This window comes from Aotus nancymaae, unplaced genomic scaffold (assembly GCF_030222135.1).
Source record: "Aotus nancymaae isolate 86718 unplaced genomic scaffold, 86718_ANA_hifiasm-v0.15.2.pri h1tg000108l, whole genome shotgun sequence".
Taxonomy (NCBI): Eukaryota; Metazoa; Chordata; class Mammalia; order Primates; family Aotidae; genus Aotus; species Aotus nancymaae.
In genome coordinates, this window is record NW_026988523.1 from 24,287,547 (window position 1) to 24,308,601 (window position 21,055).

The following is a 21,055-nucleotide window of genomic DNA, read 5'->3' on the forward strand; positions in this document are numbered from 1 at the left end:
CCCAACATGCTGGAATCAAAGACCTGAGCCACTGCACCTGGCCTCTATCATTAAATCTCTTTATAAGTTTTATTTGTATTAGTTTATTAATTTTTAAATTATATGTGTAGCCTGGTTATATTACCTGTGCATTTATTTTCAGGTAATTGGGACAGTGTAAAGTATTTCTTATATAAATACTTGTTCCATGCAAATTATATATCTTTGAATAAATTATTTCAGGCAGCTTACTCTCCACTCTTTGCAAACCCAGCATATTGTTGGTATTTAAAAATTAACACTATTAATTTATTTAAAGTATAACAACGTATAAATTCAAGTATATGTAAAATATTGAAACTTAAAATTCTGCTGAAACTTTGCAAAGAAGCATAGTTACTCAAATATAATTTATGTATCAGAAAATATTTATTTTAATAGCTGTAGCAGATGAGAATAGAAAGCAAGTGTTGGGAGCCGAGCATGGTGGCTCACACCTGTAATCCCAGCCCTGCGGGACGCCAAGGCAGGCGGATCACCTGAGATTGGGAGTTCGAGACCAGCATAGCCAACATGGCAGAACCCCATCTCCACTAAAAATACAAAAATTAGCCAAACGTGGTGGTTCATGCCAGTAATCCCAGCTATTTGGGAGGCTGAGGCACGAGAATGACTTGGACCTAGGAGGCGGAAGTTGCAGTGAGCTGAGATCGCGCCACTGCATTCCACCCTGGGTGACAGAGTGAGACTCTGTCTAATAAAAGCCAAATAAATAGATAAATAAAGCAAGTATTGGAAGTAAATAAATAACTTTTTTTTTCTAAAAGGCTTTTTTGAAGAAAGAAGGAAACGTTGAACATACTTGATTCATATACCCATCTTCAGTGTGATTGGTTTAGGGTCTGATTAGCAATAGGGACTTCAGTGTAAAGAAACTTTGCAAAGCAGACAAGAGATGTGCAGAGGTTATAGGATTACAGACAAAGACATAATGCTTGACTTTTAGGGTTTGATTCTCTGCCCGGTCCCCAACTTCTTAGGCTGTATAAGGGGTTTGCTTATCTTTGGCAAATATTAGGCATTTTTTATATACAATCTACAGGGGAATGTGAGGTACATCATTAGGTTCCTTTCTTTGAAGAAATTGATAGCCTTGATGGATAAATAGATTGTTATATAGGTAACAAAATAATTGGAAATAAGTGTTATTTAAATTTTGTCTTTCATCTAAAAATGCTTGTGAAATTCATATAGTTTCACCCATATTCACTGTTTTGATACTTTTGGTCTTTCTAATTGAACTTGGTTTGTATTGTTACTAATTTGTCATACATTTCTTATATTTTCACCAACTTTTAAATAAGATGTGGTCTCACAGAAAATAGAATTGCTGAGTTTTACTGAGCCAAAAAGAGAAAAATGTAGTATTTCTGTTTGTATCCTTCATTTATCCTTATTTACTAATGAACATATTGTGTATTTATTTTTCATTAATTTTCTCTTGCCTTTGAGTTTTGTATACATTTTCTAACTTTTCACAGACTTCATTACTATTTCCAGAATTTATAATGTTCCAGAACATTTCAATTAACCGTCTTGTTTTTTTTTTTGTGTGTGTGTGTGTGTGTGTGTATGTGTATGTGTGTGTATGTGTTGTGTTGTGGGGGTTTATGGGCTTCTGGTAGTTAAGTTTCAGTGTAGCTTCCTCAGTTTATTGAATCATATTAAATGTTTTCTTTTAAAGCTTGCATTATTATTATTTCTCTATCTGTATGCCAGTAACTATAATTCTGTGATTCCCAAAACAACTAAATTAATAGCTGATTACAAACATGTACCCTTTGATAGAAGGAACCGGACAGGGGAATATGTTTTAATTTACATGGCCCAAAGAAGAGCAAATTGATATGGTATACCATTCTACCTTTGAAGAAACCCATTTTCGATAATATCTTCAAACTTAATCAGCTAACTGCATATTCCAGGTTGTACTACAGGGCATTGTTGCCAGTGAAAAGGTATTATATACATTAGAAAAATGAAACTTTAGAGTAGAATTGGACCTTTGAGGGCATCTAAAAATTTACTTTCCTCACTTTATAGGTGTAGTAACTAAGACCCTGAGAGGCGGTGATTTTCTCAGAGTTCCACACTTTATGGCAGAGTCAAAGCTGGAACCTAGATCTTAAGACTTACAGGTCAATTTTCTTCATGCTGATTAACACTTCCTGTTACATTGGTACATTCTTTTCGTCTTTGGACCCATATGCTACACAAATGATTATGTGTACTGGATCTACCTTATCCATGTTTCTCTGCCACTATAAAAATAATTCTGCCAGATTTAAATGAACATAGTGCTTTTATTAAACCTTAGAGAGACATATGACAGAATCGTTCACCTGCGCCCTAAGATATGAGATCATTACAGACTTTGATATTAAAGGAGAGTGATACATATGCTTTGGAATTTTGCTAATTGCAGTTCTGTGATAAAATATTTCAACTGCATTAACATGGATGCCATTTTTAAATCAGTAGATAAATGAAAAAAATTTTTCTAATATTCAAGCGTACCCTTTTTAAAGATTTTGTGGTCTGTCTTACATTCTCTCTGTTTTTGTTCCAATTTGAATTGCTGTATTAGTCTGGGTTCTCCAGAGAAACAGAGCCCATAGAATCTGTTTTCATGTAAGTCTGGAAATAAATCTCTTTATATGTGTATATACATATATATACACACACACACACACACACACACACACACATAGATTTAGGGTATTATTTATTGGTATTTATTTTATTGGTGGTTTAATACACAAACATGCATGCATATAGTGTATATAAAGAGATTGTTACAATGAATTGGCTCACACAGGTAATAGAGCCTAAGAAGTCTCAGGATCTGTGCTAGCAAGCTGAGAGTGCGTTTTCTTCCAACTCTGCCCTATTGTAATATTCACACCATCATTGACTTTGATGAGGCCTAGCCACATTAGGAAGGGGGATGGATCTACTTTACTCAGTCTACCTATTTAGATATTAATCTTATGCAGAAACACTCTCACAGACCCACAGAGAATTTTTTTTTTCTTGGACCAGCCTGTTTCACGTAGCATAACGTTTTCAAGGTTCATTCAGGTTGTAGCATGTTTTAGAATTCTATTCTTTTTTAAGGCTAAATGACAACCCATTGTGTATGTATGTAGGAGTGTGTGTGTGTGTGTGTGTGTGTGTATGTGTATATACACAATTGTGTATGTATGAGGGTGTGTGTGTATATATATATACACACACACATGCCTACATGCATACACAATTTTATATATATAATTTATCTGTTCATGTGTTGATGTTGCCATTTGAGTTGTTCCTACGTTTTGCCTATTGTGAATAATGCTGCTATGAACTTGGGTATAAAAATACCTGTTTAAGACCGTTATTTCAATTTTTTTGGATATATATACTCAAACAGAATTGATGGATCATATGGTACTTCTTCAATTTTTTGAAGTATCATCATACACTTTTCACAGTAGCTGTGCCATTTTTATATTCCTGCCAGTCGTATGTAAGAATTCCAATTTCTCTGTATTCTCGTCTATACTTGTTATTTTCTGATTTTATTTTGTTACTAGATTTTGATAATAACCATTCTAATGTATTTGAAGTGATAAGTCATGGTATTTGATTTGCTTTTCCCTAACAATTAGTTATGTCTGGTGTATTTTCATGCAGTTACTAGCCATCTGTATCACTGGAGAGCTACCTAATCAAGTCCTTTGCCCATATTTCAATTGGCTGGTTTGTGTTTTGTCATTGTTGAGTAGTAGGAGTTCTTTATATAGTCTGGATATTAATTTTTTATATTTGTGACTTGCAAATATTTTTTTTTCTGTAGGTTGCCTTTTCACTATGTTAATAATACACTTCGAACAAAAGTTTTAAATTTTGATGGAGTCCAGTTTATCTATTTCTTTTTTTGTTGCCTGTACTTTTCATTTCATATCTGGTACATCAGTGCTAAATTTAGTTTCATGAAGCTTTTGCTATCTGTTTTCCTCTGAGAGTTTTATAGTTTTCACTCTTAGGTTTAGGCTTTTAATCCTTTTTGAGTTAAATTTCTATATGGTTTAAAGTAATAGTCCAACTTTGTTCTCTTGCGTGTGGTGATCCAGTTTCCCCAGCACCATTTGTTGAAAAGGCCGTCCTTATTGAATGGTCGAGACACCCTTGTCAAAAATTAGTTGACCATATATGTGAGAGGTTATTTCTAGGTGTTCTATTCCATTAATCTGTATGTCTGTCTTTATGCCTCTTCTTTTTATTCTGTTTACTGTTGCTTTGCAGTAAATTTTGAACTGTAGAAGTTTGAGTCCTCCAACTTTGATCTTTTTCAAGATGAGTTTGGCTAAATATTTGAGATCCTTTGAGATTCCATGTAACTTTTAGGATGAGTTTTTCTATTTCTGCAAAAATGGGGCTTTGATAGGGATTGTGTTGAATCTGCAGGTCACTTCTAATAGTATAGAAATCTTAATATTCTTCTAGTCCGTGAACACAAATGTCTTTCCATTTGTTCATGTCTTTAATTCTTTCAGCAGTATTTTATAGTTTCGGTGTACAAGTCTTTTGTTCCCTTGGTTAAGTTTATTCCTACGTTATACTTTTTAATGCTATTGTAAGTGGAATTGTTTCCTTAATTTACTTTTTGGACTGCCTGTTGTCAGTGTATAGAAACACAACTAATTTTTGTGTGTTGATTTTATATTCTTTTTGCCAAACTTGTTTATTATTAATATAACTTTCTTTGGTGTCATCTCTAGGTTATTTAACATACAAATCTTGTCACCTGCAAACAGATAATTTTACCTCTTCCTTTCTAATTTGAATGCCTTCTGTTTTTCTTGCCGAATTACTCTGGCTAGAACTTTTAATACTGTGTTGAATAGATGTGATGAAAGTGGGAATCCTTGTCTTATTCCTGATCTTAGGGGCAAAGCTTTTTATCTTTCACCACTGAGTATGATGTTAGCTGTGGGTTTTTCATATGTATCTTTATTATGTGGAAGACATTTCCTTCCAGTCCTAGTTGAGTTTTTAAATTTTTTAATGAAAGGGTATTACATTTTGTCAGTTTTTTTTCCCCAACATCATTTGAGATGACCATGAGGGTTTTTTCCCCTTTATCTGTTAGTATGGTATATTATTAAATATTAATAAATTGATTGTTTCATATGTTGAACCATCTTTGCATTCCAAGAATAAATCCCACTAGGTCACGGTATATAATACTTTTAATTTGCTGCTGAATTCAAGTTGCTAGGTCTTTACTTATCCTTACACAAAAAGTGTTGAAAGAAAATTGTTTAACAGTTATCAGTCCCACTTTGTTTTGGGCAGTGAGCTGAAAATACAGACAGAAACACAAAGGCACATTACAAGTAGCTAAATACGTAATTGTATTAATAATTTTTTATTTGATGTATTTATTATTAGTCTCCTTCATTAGATTGCAAGCACCATGAAGGCAGGGACTTTGTGCTCTTGTTTTTATTTCTTCATTTCTGTTTTTTTATTTGGCACTTACTATGCTTTCAGTAAGTCTGTGTAGAGGACAGGTGCAGTGACTCACACCTGTAACCCCAGCGTTTTGGGAGGTCGAGGCAGACTGATCACTTGAGGTCAGGAGTTCAAGATCAGCCTGGTCAACATGTTGAAACCTTTTCTCTACTAAAAATACAAAAATTAGCTGATGTAGTGGTGCATGCCTATAATTCCAGCTACTCTGGAGTCTGAGGCACAAGAATCGCTTGAACTGGGAGGTGGAGGTTGCAGTGAGCTGAGATCGTGCCACTGCACTCCAGCCTGGGCAACAAAGTGAGACGCTGTCTCAAGAAAAAAACCAAAAGAAGTGTATGTGGAATGCATGACTGTTTTATTATTATTATTACTGTGTTATTCTCTTAATCTTTTGTGATAGTTATTTTTGCCATATTCATTTAACAGATAAAACAGTTTTTACTCAATGTAATGGTCATGAATCAGTGATTCTAAGGCAAATAGATTTGTTTTAATTAGTCAGTATATAGTGATTAAGCGCCTCCCATGCACCTGGCTGTATCAGGCATTGGAGGAGTAATAATTTCTGACCCAAAGTAAATTACCTTGCAGTCTGATTGGGGGAAGCAGACAAATAATTAGGGTATTGTATAGTATAATGAGGTGTTATGCCTCTGAATGCCTCTCAAAGTTTATGTGTTGAAACTTAATCTCCACTGTGTGATATTAAGAAGTCGGTGGGAGGCCGAGGCAGGTGGATCATGAGGTCAAGAGATCAAGACCATCCTGGTCAAAATGGTGAAACCCCGTCTCTACTAAAAATACAAAAAATTAGCTGGGCACAGTGGCGCGTGCCTGTAATCCCAGCTACTCAGGAGTCTGAGGCAGGAGAATTGCCTGAACCCAGGAGGCGGAGGTTGTGGTGAGCCGAGATCGTGCCATTGCACTCCAGCCTGGGTAACAAGAGTAAAACTCCGTCTCAAAAAAAAAAAAAAGAAGTCGGACCTTTTGGAAGGTGATTAAGTCATGAAAGCATAGCCTTTACGAATGAATTAGTGCCCTGTAAAAGGGCTGGCAGGAACTAGCTTAGGTCCTTTTTTGCCCTTCCACCTTCCACCATGTGAAGACACTGTCCTCTCCAGAGGATGCAACAATAAGGCATTGTCTTGGAATCAGAGAGAGACAAAACCTGTTAACCAGACACAAAACCTGCAGGCGCCTTGATCTTGGATTTCCCAGCCTTCAGAACTTTGAGAAATATATTTCTACTATTTACAAATTGCCCAGTCTGTGGTATTTTGGTATATTTGTATTTAGTATAAATGGACTAAGTCATGATAGAAGTATGCACAAAATGTTAAAAGGTCACAACAGAGGAACATTTGAATTATGGGAAGAGAGAGAATGAGTACAGAGAGAAAGTAAAGTTTGTTAAGGGAAGTCTTCAAATCAGAGGTTACGAGGTATTAGTAGTTGGGAAGCATAAACTTTGGATTCAGAAAGGCTCAGATCTGTTCTGCTTACTAGCCATGTGACCTGGGACAAGTAACTTTTTTTTTTTAAGTTTAATTTTCCCAGCTGTAAAATACATACAACATCTACCTTAATCAGTTTGTTTAGAGGTTGGGTGATGGGAGAGAACATGTGTCAGCCACTTAAGTAGTTACTTCTCTGGAGAGAATTTCTAGGCTTAGGGAAAGAAAGATAAATCTATTTTTAAATTTTACAGCTGTTTATCTGTACATTTGAAGGGAGAAAAGTACTATATTTATAAGTGTGTTAACTGTTTTCTGTGCTAGCAACATGTTTATATATACCTCCAGGTTATAACAAGTTTTAAAAAAATTGTGCTAATTTTTTTGTGTTGAAGTGTTTTGTTTCTAAGTTTTTTTTTTTATAAATGTTTTTTAGCCTTATTGTAATTTGTCGCCAGAATTGCTGTTTCCCTTTCCTACAACAAGTTTTCCAAAACATTCTTTTAAAAGACTAGCTGGGCACAGTGGATCTCTCCTGTAATCTCAGCACTTTAGGAGGCCAAGGCAGGAGGATTGCTTGAAGCCAGAAGTTTGATACCAACCTGTGCAACAAAATGAGTCCTGATCCCTTAAGGAGACTCATTCAATGTGTAGAAATTCAGGCCGGGCACCATGGGTCACATCTGTAATCCCAGCTCTTTGGGAGGCAGAGGTGGGTGGATCACTTGAGGTCAGGAGTTCGATGTCTCTACTAAAAATACAAACATTAGCTGGACATGATGGTGTGTTCCTATAGTCCCAGCTACTTGGGAGGCTGAAACAGGAGAATTGCTCGAGTCCAGGAGGTGGATGTTCAGTTAGCTGAGATCGTGCCACTGCACTCCAACCTGGGCAACAGAGCAAGACTCTGTCTCAAAAAAAAAAGAAAAAGAAATTCACATGCATATTTAAACATCTTAAACACCCTAATATTTGGGAATTCAGATTTCATAGGAATAAGTTACTTTTTAAAATAAAGGTAAAAGCATTCAAGGGTACGATTTATATTTAAGTAATTTTTAAAACGTGACTTTTGCCCTTATTAATACAACAGAAAAGTAGATTGGAAACTCCTGGAGTCTGCATATGTATTCTATATATGTTTTCTTCATAAAAAGTTTTCAGGCCAAGCCTGGTGGTACACACCTGTAATCCCAGCACTTTAAAAGGCTGAGCTCAGGAGTTCGGTACCAGCCTGGGCAACATGGTGAAACCCTGTCTCCACCAAAAATTAAAAAACATGTCTGGCATGGTGGTGCATGCCTGGAGGCTGAGGTAGGAGAATTACATGAGCCCCAGAGGTCAAGGCTGCAGTGAGCCACGATTGCACCACTGCACTCCAACCTGGGTGAAAGAGTGAGATCCTGTTTTAAAAAAAATAAAGTTTTCAGTATCCCACTGTTTTAGGTAAAGAGAACATTTTAAAATTAAATATAATGTATATAGTGTATTCTTTTTCACTTGCAACAAGTATTTTTTTCTTGTGGTACTATATATTAACAATATTTATTCTACCTGTTTAAGCAGCGCATACTGGTACTTTGCAAATATCAGAAGATTGTAGATGATCTCATCTGCTAAAATAATGTAAGCAAGGATTGCTTGTAAACAGCACGCTTTGTTTTGTATTTTCTTCGCAAATGTGGTTCTCTCACTGTTCTTCCCTTCTGTGTTAATTCAGTTATTACTTTTCTAGAATGCCTCAAGTCTTGGTGAAATTATAATGTTTCTGACTTTTAAAGAAAAGCAGGTTTTCCTTTCCAGTTAGCACAACTGGAAAAGTTTGTGAAGGGAAGTCTTCAAATCAGAGGTTACAAGGTATTAGTAGTTCGGAAGCATAAACCTTGGTTGTTTTGGTTGTTTTTGTGCTGATGCCTTTATTTTCCTGGCTGGGTAGTATTTTTTCTTTCAATCTAAATACATCTTTAAAAATATAGATTTGTCAGTCTGTTCTATATTACTGCCAAATTATTTTTCCTGTTTTGTAATACATGCCGTGTATGTGTGTGTGTGCGTGTACATGTGTATGTGTGTGTGTAGCCTTTGAAAAATGACTTTACCTTTGTCTCTACACCTTTAGGTTAGAGGGTGGTGGGGTTTTCTGCAGTCCCTTATGCAGTGACTATGCCAGCTTTACTTAAAAATTATGGAAATCAGAGTAGAATGTGCTTTTAGCCTCTTGGGAGTCCTAGAAATCACTTCATGGCGTGATTTGCAAAGAACTTCCCAGTTTTCTTCCAAGAAGCTCATATTCTACTGTTGTGTCATTAGTCTGCTGTTGTGTCACAGCTGTATAACTATTTGTATGTGTGTTGGGGAGGTGTATACTGAATCAGAAATTAAAGTTTATACCATACTGACCTGACAAATGCAATTTTCAGTAAGCCTGAGAAGACAAAGTTAGATATGTTTTTTTTCTGTTGCAACTGACAGAACTTTGGTATGTGGGGGTTTGTAGAGTGCTGAGATGGGAGATTTGAGCCATATAATCAAGAATGGTTAAAGGTAAAGTAGGTCTTGCAGGCCACTAGAAATAGATAGTAGGTATTATAAAGGGTGTTACATTCTTCCTCTTTTCTTCCGTTTTAGCTTCATTCTCTCTTTCTGCCAATACATTTTCTCCATGAGTCAAGGGACATCACCATCAGTGATTTTAGGCTTATTTCCTCGTAGCCTTGTAGCTAGTGTTTTTAACAGCTAGCTCTAGTCTGTAAAAAAATAAACCCAGACGAGGACTCTTGATAGATGTAGTCTAGGATATATACTCTTCCTAGTGACCAGGGGATAGAGCTTATTGCCAAAAAGGAGTCATCAAGGATTATTACTGGGCAAACAGAAAATACTCATTATTGGTATTTAAAGGGATCAAGTTTTGAGCTTATTCAAAAGTAGATTAAAAATTCCTACGGGTTACAGTTTGTAGTGGAAGAAGTTTTTTTTTTTTTTCCCCATATTATTTCCATATGCTTACACCTTTTGCCTGACCCATGTTGTAAATTCATATTCTTTGTTATATAGTACAGGTATAATTCAATAGTTAGTTGGATCACTTTGAGTTTGTGTAGTCTATGCACATAATTTTTATTCAGGTGATTATGAACTTAGGCCACTCTATGCCAAAAAAAGAAGGGCTTTGATTTGAATCCAGCCAGACTTAGAGGTTAAATGTGGACAGAAGGTGTCTGCATCCATGCATGCCCATTGTTTTCCTTCCCGTTTCATTTCCTCTGTTTTTTCTCTTAAATCTAAATCACATCCCCATGAGTCAATATTTACATATTGGAATAGGTAAGTCATATGATTAGTTTACTCTTACTATATAATGTGTAGTTGATTGTTTATATAGGAGCTAATGTTTCTTTAAATGGATTCCTATTTAATGATTATCCCCTGGCTTTTGACTTTTTAAAAATCTTGGTGCAGTTCCGTTCAACCAGCTGCAGTGCCCAGAGCCTACTATGCTCCTGGTACTGGACTTACAAAGAAGAATTAAAAACAGTTGTGTCCCCTAACATGAACTTAGAGACGAATATAATCAGACGGTTCCCCCACATTATAATGATGCTAAATATTTGATATGCTCTCCACCTTAACTATGACTCACATTTTGGTTTAACATTTAAAGGTTTACTTGAATGTAATATAATTGGAAAAGACCATAAGTACACTTGATAAATTTTTACAAATAATACATCTATGAAACCAGCACCTAGAATGACTCAGTAGTGAATACACCAATATATATTAATAACTAAATGCACAATAGTGAGATTATTGGAAAAAGGATATTTTGCTAACCTCAAGTGTCTTTTTTTGTGTGTGTGTGCTACCTGCTCCTGTGGCTGTTAAGTTTCTTATAATATTATGATATAGAATGGTTTCTGTGATCTAACTGAATGCTAAGAATACCACTGTATTGAAGTGGAAGTCTTTTTTCTTGTACTAATTTTTATAGTCATTTATTTTTTAAAAAATGCTGTGGTATAGCTTACTATTTCAAACAGTTTTACCGTGTAAAATCTTTGAAGAGAATGTAATATGTAATTACAATTAGTATTTAGTGGTGTTTCTTCAGAAATGTTTCTTGTGATGCTAATATTGATTTTTATTTTTATGGATTCATATACCTCCTGTGATATTTGTCAAATTAATGTTATGTACAACTAGAGTAAAATCTTTATGAATTCATAGTTACGAAATTTACCTTTGCAACTATGAAGAAAAATGTATTATGAAATATCACTGTGAGTATGGTTGAAACTGTTGTTTTAAAGCAGACATTTTAAGAATCTTAAGCATTTCAGAGGCATCTATCTGTTCTTGAGTATATAATTGATACACTTCAACACTTAGCGTATTTCCTTCTATATCTTACATCTTCAGTAATTAGATGAGATTTGTTTAGTTTTTAAGATACTCTCATCTACTGTTAATTCAAATGTAACAAATCTCTTCTTTATAAATGTGAATTTTTCCCTGAATATTTTAAAGACATTTAATTATTTGAAATGTTTATGTTTTTTAAAGTAAATTCCAATATAACAAATTTTAGGTTTCTCTGACAGAAGGACATATATCATTTATTTATTTTGAGATTGTTTAGAGGAAAAAAGATTGGCTTGATTTTAAAACAGACAGTGACATTTCTGAGAATATTAAATTGTCAGCAGTTAAGCAAATCATTAAAAATATTACAAGCTTACAGTAACTACTCTGTAGTAACTGAATTTATTTTACTCTAAAGATGTTTATTATGATCTCATGACTAACAGCATAAAAGATCAGGAGAGATTTAATATTTATTTTTTTCTTAAACTGTAGGTCATAACATATTCAGTGGAGTAACCGATTGAGTGAGAAAAAACAGAAAAAGAGACAGAGTAATGAGATTTCTTTGCAATAATTAAAATGTTTAACTATTATGTAAAGAAACTTTGATCTCATTTATAATTCTTATTCTTTTAAAGGAGGGTGCATCTGCCCGGAAGACTCAGACTCCTGCAGCCCAGCCCGTACCAAGACCAGGTAAAACTATAAAACTTTGGTTTTTATTTCAAAAGATGATAACAGTGCAAGTTTTTTGGTGTGTGTATAATGCTTTGAATACACTGAAATTTTATTTATAATACATTGCAAGGTCATGTTTCTTTAAAGACTTGATTCTGCTTAAGCAGATCTCAAAACTGTGATTATATAAATAAAATGCTTGCTAAACTTCTGTCAGTGTCATTAATAAATTTTGATATTCTTAGCAGAAATACATAAAGAAATTAAAGTGAAAAGCTTATTAAATTATTCATTTTGTATAGTGCATTAATTAAGCAGCTCAACTGGACTTTGTAACATTTTTTACTGAAGTACTATTTTCCCCAATTTGATTCAAGGGTCATTGATAACATAGGTTTTAAAGCATTGCTTTTGAATAATGAAGTTATACTATAGAAAATTTACTTGAATAAATAGGTATAGTGAAGAGTTAAAAAAAAATTTAAGAAAATGTTTTTATTTTGGTTAAAATTTGAGAAAAATGTTTTAAAACATTTTTAAATGTTTAAAAGCTATTTATGTATATCCATCCTCTCACCAATTCTGTTGCAGTTCCATGGTAGTATGTACACATGTGAATTTTTTTCCTACAGCAGCACAGAATTACAATTTTAATAGACTCATATTCAGCTTTGATGCTTAGAATTTCAGGTATCTGTGTTTAACATCTAAATTTCTGTATCATTTTTAAAAAATATGTGTTAAACAAAAGTAGTATTGAAGTTTTTTTAGAAAAATTCTTCCCCCCATTCCTAGTACCTAAAAAAATTCCTCTTTACAGATCATTTAGATAACAACACCATGTTTATTTTCAGTCTTTTGAGTTTGTTTTTGGTGTTTGGTGTTTTAGTTTTACATTTATTTAGCATAATTTCAGTGTTATGCTATACCACTTGTCTTTTTTTTTTTTTTTTTTTTAAACTCATCAGTACTGTTGAAAGTAAGTATGAAGCAGGAAAATAAAGGATTGGAAAGCACAGGCAGTAACTTAACTGGATCTTCTGCATAAGTTTCACAGTATCAATAGTGTAGATTTGATATCCTCTTATTCAGAGCATGTTTATACACAGGCTAATTCTAAATTATGTAGATTATGAATATTAAATATTTTCTGGAGGCACTTCAAAAGTACGGTACATGGTCCTTATATTGGGATGGTTTTGCAGGGTAATTTCCCTGTGTCCTGGATTCATACTCCTCTTAGATGTGGCTAGTATTTCCTTTTTTTCTTTTTTTTTTAATTTGACAGTAGGTTTGTTTGAAAATTTTGTCATTACTGTTTTTAAGTAGGAGTGGAGAAGAGGAGTGTACTGTCAGCCTTGTTACAGTCAGACGAGATTGTATGTAACTGATTAGGGTGACAGGACTATTTTTCAGTAGAGATGATGATACCAGAATCCATTGTGAGAGTGTAAGGAAGAACAATTAAATTCAACAAATATTATTTGAATTTCCATGTACTAGGCTCGTGTCCAGAAACTTAAGAGAAACTGAAGAAGCTTTTTGCAGGAAGGAAGAAAAAGGTGAAGGAAATAGGGGTGGACAGATGGGGTTGGGTCCAAAGAATACTAACATGAAGTATAGGAATATTGTGGGGGCAGTTGAATCACAGATAAGAGAATTGTTTGTTTTTCTTTGGAAGGCAGATTATAGTTTGTCAGAAATGGTATTATATAAAAGGGGAAAAGCCACCACCTGAGGATTCTAACTTAGAATCTATAATGTAAAATTTTTTCTATTTTACATTTTCATAAAGTAAGTTAGTATATAAGGAAAGGGCAGGGGAGGCACTGATATCCAAACAAACTGTTTTGTTCAGATGTGCCTTGTGATAAAATTAAGTTTAAGGGATTGGATTCTACTAACCAGTTATGTGGCTGGGGAAGATCATATGTGTAAAGTAAGGAATTCTAAGTCTTTTTCAGTTGCTCTGCTAAAGTGAACTGGGAATTAAACTGATGGAAATTTAATCTGAAGTAATGTCTCATCATATCTCAGATGCTCTAATGCCCATCCATGTGAACTCTGCACTTCCTACTTTCACTTACTGCTTTACACCCATACATCCACATTTTCTACCCACCATTCTAAAATAATTAAGGTTTCTGCTTTCGTTCAGCAATGACTTGATTGGAATGGATAGTAGCAGTTTGAAGTCTTTATTTCTCCTAATTAGTGTATTTTTATTTTGCTGCTGAAATTTTAAATGCATCTGCTTATGGGGGTGCAGCTCCGTTTTGAAGGGATATTGTTTAATATCTGACATGTTCACTAGTATTATTTCTTTAAAATTTGAATAATATGTGTGCCCAAAATATATATGGCCAGTGTAAGAAGGGGGATTATAGATGTATAACTGTTATTTTGGGTAGAGTTTGGATAATTTTGAAATGGGGGACTGAACCACCTATTCTCTCCTTGAGTGAGATACTTCAACGATGGAGTTCTGTTTTTGAGCATTTATAGATTTTTATTTCTCATTTCCTCAAATATTTATTTAGTGCTGTTGTGTTAGGCAAGTCTGGGTAAATTTAATGTTTTAAAGTGTTTACGGTTGAACATTTTACACCTCTAAAGGTCTACAAATTTCCACTTCTCAGAATTTATTTAGGGAATATAACTAACAAGAGGCACATGTTTTCCAGTGGATTCATAAATACAAGCATTTGAAAAGCCGTAGTTTAGAATTCACTATCATTCCTTTTTATAGCCATATTAAATTTCTTGCACATATCCTTGTCTGTCTTCTCTCCTCTTTCTTAATGTATACACCATCCATACTTCACTAATTCACCGTTCTTTTGAGATGAGTAGGTAGCCTATGGTACTAGTTTATCTGCTTAACACCACTCATGTGAGATTGAAAGTGCGAACTAGCTTCTGTATATTTATACAAATTTCTTACGCTATTCAGTCATGTAATTTATAACCTAGCTATTGGTTGGAGTACTTCTCCTCTCATCCCATGGTTATGAATCTATATGCTGACTATTTCCAAATTTATATCTCCAATTCAGACCTCTGCTAACTTCTGTTAACTGTCTGTGTAACATTTGCCATAGGCATTTAAAAATGAATTAAGCTAATTTTTTCCCTGCTGTTTTCCTCAAGGTCTCTTACTTTATACTCTTGTGCTTTTTCATGGAGTGACACCACCATCAACTTCGTATCTTAAATCAAAAACTTGGGAGCTATTCTTTATTCATCACATTTCCTTACTCCTTTTCTCATCTGTTAGTGGGTTCTGTCTGATGTACCTTCTCTGTATTCCAAATTTATCTACTGTCCTTTGTCTCCACTACCACAACTCAAGTAGACACCATCATCCTCTCTCTAGACCAGTGGGTCTCAGTATGGTTGGCTGCCTGATGTCAGCCTATAACCTCTTTATTTCTGGTGCCAAGAAGATAGATACAGAAATTAAGGGTAAAATAGTGTCATAGCATCTAAGTACATAATCATCTTTCTAGAAATTCATTGTTATTATATTTTATTCAATTGGCTTTGAATTGGAATTTAAAACAAAAACTCAACCACACATAGTTGGAGTAGCACCTTTGTTGACTGTTGTAATAATCCTAACTGAGCTTTCTGCTTTCATGCTTGTACCCTTCTCAATCCCTTGTCCAAATCCATTGTTTTTTTTCCTTCAAGAAGTGTGACATAAAAATAAAATCTTGTCACTTTCTGGCTTAATAGTTATAGGACTTTCCAGTGGCACTTAAATGTAAACTTAATATTGCTTAAAAGGCCCTACATGAATTGGTGTCTGCATGTATTTGTTACCTCATCTCCTGCCATTCTTCTTTTCTTCCCTGTGGTCTACACATTAGCCTTGTTTCAGTTCCCTAAGTGTGACCGTTTCTTTCTGCCTATGGTATTTGCCTACATTCCTACCTCTTATCTGGACTGTTTGCTTATTTGTTCTTGGCAGGTTGGCTTGTTTTCATCTTTCAGATTTCGGCTTAAATGATACCAGAAGCTTTTTGCATTCTATCTAAAGGATGCTTTTCTGCCAGTGTACACTCAATTTGTTCCCTTAGTATGTGTTCCAACTAGTTTATGTGTTTGGTTGCATTTTTGTTTATGGTCTGGGCTTCCTTAATCTGCTGAAAGCTCTTTGAGGGCAGGAATTGCTTCTATTTTGTTTGCAATTTAGTACTAACTTAACAATCGTTGTACGTAGGCTCTGAATAAATATTTCTGAAGAATCTAATTATATTTGAAATCAAAGCAACAGTAAGTTTTCTTATGGTTATTCTCAGCTTGTAAATTGGCAATTAGCACACTTGCTTGGGTGGTAGTAGAAGTAAAGCAGCAGCAGTTAACATCTACTGTAGTTGCAAGATTCAGGAAATGGTAAGTATGTGCTAGCATCTGGTTAAGGACTTGAGCATGCATTATTATTTTTTAAATTCTCACAACAATATCAAGATAACAAAACTACTATCTCTTTGATGATTGAGGAAACTGAGGCTGAGCAAAGTTAATCAACTTGCCTGGACAGTGGCAAAATACGATATGAACTAAAATTACCGGAGTCCAGACCTTTGCTGTTGATCACTCCGTCATACAAACTCTTTAAGATCAAGCTTCTCATTGACATGTCCCATCACAGTGTCTCAGTTTTGGTCCTTACATACTAGGGAACTTGTTTATATTATTTTGCAGTTTTTTTTTTTTAAACTAAACCTCTAAACTTTATTTTTAACATTTGTGGCCAGGGGAAGATCATATGTATAAAGCAAGGAGTTCTAAGTCTTTTTCAATTGCTCTGCTAAAGTGCACTGGGGATTAAACCTCTAAACTTTATTTAGAGCTTTTGTATTGCCTTTTTTTTTTTTATATTGGGTCTTCTCAGCTTTGAGTTTAGTAAATGTTTGCCTAAATTCCTGAGAGCATTTGTGGGTTTCCTTACAAAATCAAACAGTACTTCAGTCACAGATTACTCCCTCTCCCTCTTTCTTCTTTCCTCTCTTCTTTTCCCTTCTTCTCTTTCTTCCTTCCATCTGTTCATCACAGGGACTCCTTCCCTCCTTCCCTCCTTCCCTACTTCCTTCCTTCCCTCCCTCCCTCCCTCCCTCCTTCTTCCCTCCCTCCCTTCCTCCTTTTCTTTCTTCCTCTTTTTTTGTAGTTCCCTTTAGTCATAATAGCAACTCCAGTTACCTGTTTATCCATCCTGTTATCCCTTTATCTCTCAACAAATACCAAATATTTACCGAGACTATATTAAATTCCATATTACACTGTCTAGCTAATTAGATTTATCTGTGACCTCCCATATCTTAAAATGATTTAAGAAAATTCTAGTTTTTTTTCCTTTCTCAGCAAGAAGATGAGAAAACTGTAATAGTAAAGGCATATATCTCAGCTTGTATTTGTGTATATAGTTATCTGCTTTCTGTGGCTGGGAAGATCATACTACTGAACTCCATGAGAGAGCTATACAAAGAATTAGTTAATTTTCACAATGAGAGAGCTATACAAAGAATTAGTTAAAATGTAACATTTTGCTGCTTTTTAAATAGAACATTTTCCAAAGGTGTGTGTGCTGTGTTATTCACTTTAAAGATGGTATCTGTTTTTAAGAACTGACATTGAATTAGAATTTTAAGTCTCCTAAATTTTTCTTTACTTTTGTGATTTAAAAAACAAAACTCCAGCACAGCCTATGGCACATTGAGTTATAGTATGGTCAGATACTGAAAATAAAACTTGCAGCACTTTTTATCCTAAGACATAATTCATCTTGTGTTAGGTCATTATTACCATTATGTCAACAAATATTTCTGTGCATTAAAAGTTTATTGCATGTAAACATAATACAAAGATGGGCCAGGCTCAGTGGCTCACAGCCCCTGTAATCCCAATACTTTGGGAGACTGAGGTGGAAGGATAGCTTGAGCTCAGGAGTTCGAGACCAACCCTGGGTGATGTAGTGATACCCTGTTTTTGTTAAAAAGAACAAAAAAAGATAGGAAGATTTATATATTTATAAATGATCACAGTCAATCATATGGTCATTTTCTGATAATATAGACCTTCACATATATATATAACTGATTACCTGTAATACAGTATTTCTCACCTAAAAAGAGACAAGAAACAATTTTTAAAAGAAAGGAAAGATTGCCGGCTGCCACAGGAGCCAGAGGTATACAATAATATCATATGAAAATAGCAGAGAGAGATCCAAGATGGCCGGTTAGGAGGAGCTCAGGATTGCAGGTCCGAGTGAAAGCGCAGAGGGTGAGTGGACGCCGCATTTCCAGACGGATTTTTACTGCACACACACCAGGAGATTCACAGGAGGAGGAGCCCCATGGGTCACCAACGCGGCTGTTTTGGCCGGCGTGGCTGTTTTGCCTGCTCCCCAGCGCAGCGGTTCCCAGTGCAGAGTAAACGAGACTATGTCCCCTCTTAGCCAGCAAGGGGAGCTGAAACGGGGAGCCAGGCCAGGAGATTCCTGGGCAAAAAAGCGCCATGAATATCAGAACCGCGATTTCAGCGGGCGCAGCAGCTCCCGGTGCAGAGTAAACGAGACTGTGTCCCCTCGTAGCCAGCAAGGGGAGCTGAAACAGGGAGCCAGGCCAGGAGATTCCCGGGCAAAAAGCGCCACGAATCTCAGAACTGCAGTTTCAGCCGGCGCATTCGGTCGCCGCACAGGAAATCAAACATCCCGGCGCCTGTTCAACAGGCGACCAGGTCACCTGGTAGAGAGCCGACCATTCAACTAAAAAACAAAAGGCTCTGAGGCAGGGAGCCAGGTGACCAGGCTCGGCTGGTCCCACCCCCACAAAAACAAAAACAAAAGCAAAAAAACAGCAATTGGAAATGCTCTGGGTTGAGACTTTCACGGCAAGCACAACTGAACCTGGGACAGTCCCGCTCTGTGGGAGAGGGGCGTCCGTGATTACGGAGGCAGCCTGCCGTTGCCAAGGCAACCCGCCATTACAGAGAGAATCCGTCACTACAGAGGCGGGCCAACATAGCGGAAGCAGTTCTAACTACACCCATATAAACAGGACTGCAGGGAAGTTCACACGGCAGCTGAGCGGAGACCACAGCAGCTCAGCGAAGCCTCTGCAGGCTGAGAGTGACTAGGCTGCCTCCTGGTGGGCAGGGAAAACGGCAGCAGCACAGTGGAAACTCATAAAGCCCTAACTCCCTGGGACAGAACACCTGGGGGAAAAAAAAGGGGTTTATGAGTTCTGCTGCTGAGGACTTAAACTTACCAAAATCAGAAAGTCAACAACTACAAAGTCGACAGGTGGATAAATCCACAAAGATGGGAAGAAACCAGCGCAAAAAGGATGAAAACACCTGAAACCAGATCACCTCTCCTCCTACAAGGGATCACAACTCCTCAGCAGCAAGGGAACAAGACTGGATGGAGAATGAGTGTGATGAAATGACAGAATCAGCCTTCAGAAAGTGGATAATAAGAAACTTCCGTGAACTAAAAGAACATGTTCTAACCCAATGCAAAGAAACTAAGAACCTTGAAAAAAGATTTGACGAAATGCTAACAAAAATGGTCAACTTAGAGAGGAATATGAGTGAATTGATGGAGCTGAAAAACACAATGCGAGAACTTCGCGAAGCATGCACAAGTTTCAACAGCCAAATTGACCAATCAGAAGAAAGGATATCAGAGGTCGAAGATCAACTCAATGAAATAAAATGAGAAGGCCAGATTAGAGAAAACAGGGTAAAAAGGAATGAACAAAGTCAACAAGAAATATGGGACTATGTGAAAAGACCTAATCTACGTTTGATAGGTGTACCTGAATGTGACGAAGAGAATGCATCCAAGCTGGAAAATACTCTTCAGGATATTATCCAGGAAAACTTCCCCAACCTAGCAAGGCAGGCCAATATTCAAGTCCAGGAAATACAGACAACACCACAAACATATTCCTCAAGAAGAGCAACCCCAAGGCACATAATCGTCAGGTTCACCAGGGTTGAAATGAAGGAGAAAATGCTAAGGGCAGCCAGAGAGAAAGGTCGGGTTACCCACAAAGGGAAGCCCATCAGACTCACAGCAGATCTCTCAGCAGAAACCCTACAAGCCAGAAGAGAGTGGGGGCCAATATTCAACATCCTTAAAGAAAAGAACTTTCAACCCAGAATTTCATATCCAGCCAAACTAAGCTTCTTAAGTGAAGGAAAAATAAAATCCTTTGCGAACAAGCAAGTACTCAGAGATTTCATCACCAGCAGACCTGCTTTACAAGAGCTCCTAAAAGAGGCATTACACATAGAAAAGAACAACCAGTACCAGCCACTCCAAAAACATACTAAATGGTAAAGAGCATCAACACAATGAAGAATCTGCATCAACCAACAGGCAAAACAGCCAGCTAGCATCAAAATGGCAGTATCAAATTCACACATAACAATATTAACCCTAAACGTAAATGGACTAAATGCCCCAATCAAAAGACACAGACTAGCAAATTGGATAAAAAGCCAAAACCCATCAGTGTGCTGTATCCAGGAAACCCACCTCACATGCAAGGATACACAAAGGCTCAAAATAAAAGGATGGAGGAAGATTTACCAAGCAAATGGAGAGCAAAAAAAAGCAGGAATTGCAATTCTCATCTCTGATAAAATAGACTTTAAAGCAACAAAGATCAAAAGAGACAAAGAAGGACATTACATAATGGTAAAAGGATCAATGCAACAAGAAGAGCTAACGATCCTAAATATATATGCACCTAATACAGGAGCACCCAGATACATAAGGCAAGTTCTTAATGACTTACAAAGAGACTTAGACTCCCAGACAATAATCGTCAGGTTCACCAGGGTTTAACACCCCATTGTCAATATTAGACAGATCAACAAGACAGAAAATTAACAAGGATATCCAGGACTTCAACTCAGACCTGGACCAAACAAACCTAATAGACATTTACAGAACTCTCCAGCCCAAATCCACAGAA

General features: G+C 36.0%; 1 protein-coding gene across 1 annotated transcript in view; it reads left to right on the forward strand.

Annotated features, from left to right (window-relative positions):
• CDC73 (cell division cycle 73) overlaps positions 1-21,055 on the forward strand; it is a 137,710-nt gene that overhangs the window by 66,687 nt on the left and 49,968 nt on the right. The window contains exon 11 of the mRNA XM_012444606.3: positions 12,023-12,080. Coding sequence (XP_012300029.1) covers positions 12,023-12,080 — 58 coding nt within the window. The remainder of the gene's footprint in view (positions 1-12,022; positions 12,081-21,055) is intronic.